The following is a 1,516-nucleotide window of genomic DNA, read 5'->3' on the forward strand; positions in this document are numbered from 1 at the left end:
CCTGTTTAAAAAAAAAAAGATTTTATATTTCCCTAGCCACCTCACTTTGACTGGATTATGGTGTGTGTGTGTGTGTGTGTGTGTGTATGCTCACATACACACTTCAAAATAATTCTGTTATTCTCACTAAGGGCTCTTGGAATTTTATCAGAGCTAGTTAACTAGACAAAACAGTAAGTATAGAGTTCCTACTAAGTACCTAGAGTTATGCTAGGCCAATTTGGATAGAACATTCTTTGGGCATGGAGGTGGGTATTTGGGCTTTGGTTCCCACATCTGTGGATCTCACACTTCACTCTCTCACTGAGACTGCAAAGGAGTCAGAAATACGTCTTCTTCTTTCCTCAGAAGGAAGACCATGCATAGTCAAGGCTGGAGAAATCACAGCTCTGTAACTGAGTTTATTCTACTGGGCTTCTCCAGAAATCCCAGGACCAACTGGATCCTTTTCTTCCTCTTTCTCTTTCTATACTCATTTACAGTCCTGGGCAATGGGCTCATTGTCACTCTAATAAGAGTAGACGCACGTCTCCACACACCCATGTACTTCTTCCTCAGCATCCTTTCTGTACTGGATCTCAGCTATGCTACCACCACAGTGCCCCAGATGTTGGTTCATCTAGTAAGCAAAAATAAGACCATCTCTTATGTTGGGTGTGTGGTTCAGATGTACATTTTCCTGACCTTGGGTATCACTGAAACCTGGATTTTTGCAGCCATGGCCTATGACAGATACATTGCCATATGTTACCCACTCCACTATGGGGTCAAGATGAACCAAAAGCTGTGTGTACTCCTGGTAGTCAGCTCTGCCCTCTGTGGTCTCACCTGTGCCCTCGTCTACACAGTCTTTGCTATGAATCTGCCCTATTGTGGCCCCAATGAGATCAACCACTTCTTCTGTGAAATCCCTGCTGTCTTGAAGTTGGCCTGTGCAGACACATCCCTCAATGACCAAGTAGACTTCATCTTGGGTTTCCTCTTGCTCCTAATCCCATTATCCCTCATCCTGGCCTCATATATTCACATCTTCATGGCTATTCTGAGGATTCGCTCCACCCAAGGGCGGATCAAGGCCTTCTCTACCTGTGCCTCGCACATCACTGTGGTCACCATGTTCTGTATTCCATGCATGATCATGTATATGAGGCCTGGTTCTGAAGCATCCCCAGAGGATGACAAGAAGCTGGCCCTATTCTACAATGTCATCTCTGCCTTTCTCAACCCCATTATCTACAGCCTCCGGAACAAGGATGTGAAGAAGGCTTTCCTCAAATTAATCAGAATGAGTGAGGACATTCAATAGGCTATGGACTAAGACTTTGTACACTGCCTCTGGTCTCTTGTTCACACTGTCTACACTTTCACTGAAGACACTGGAGTGAATGAGGACTCCCAAGGTAAAGAGATGCCTGGAGAGAAAAATATTTTTTAAAGATTTATTTTATTCATTTGAAAGATGGAGTTACATAGAGGGAGGGAGGGAGAGAGAGAGAGAGAGAGGTCTTCCATCTGT

The 1,516-nt window shown here is 44.3% G+C and overlaps 1 protein-coding gene across 1 annotated transcript; it reads left to right on the forward strand.

Annotated features, from left to right (window-relative positions):
- The first annotated feature begins 358 nt into the window (after positions 1 to 358).
- On the forward strand, positions 359 to 1,306 carry LOC100352423 (olfactory receptor 2B6-like). Its single transcript, XM_008265637.2, has one exon. The coding sequence runs from the start codon at positions 359 to 361 to the stop codon at positions 1,304 to 1,306; it is 948 nt and encodes a 315-aa protein (XP_008263859.2).
- Positions 1,307 to 1,516: the final 210 nt, after the last annotated feature.

Source organism: Oryctolagus cuniculus, chromosome 7 (assembly GCF_964237555.1).
Source record: "Oryctolagus cuniculus chromosome 7, mOryCun1.1, whole genome shotgun sequence".
NCBI lineage: Eukaryota > Metazoa > Chordata > Mammalia > Lagomorpha > Leporidae > Oryctolagus > Oryctolagus cuniculus.

Bases quoted from the DNA above. Each gene is read 5' to 3' on its own strand.
- LOC100352423 (XM_008265637.2), top strand. From the start codon at position 359: ATGCATAGTCAAGGCTGGAGAAATCACAGCTCTGTAACTGAGTTTATT.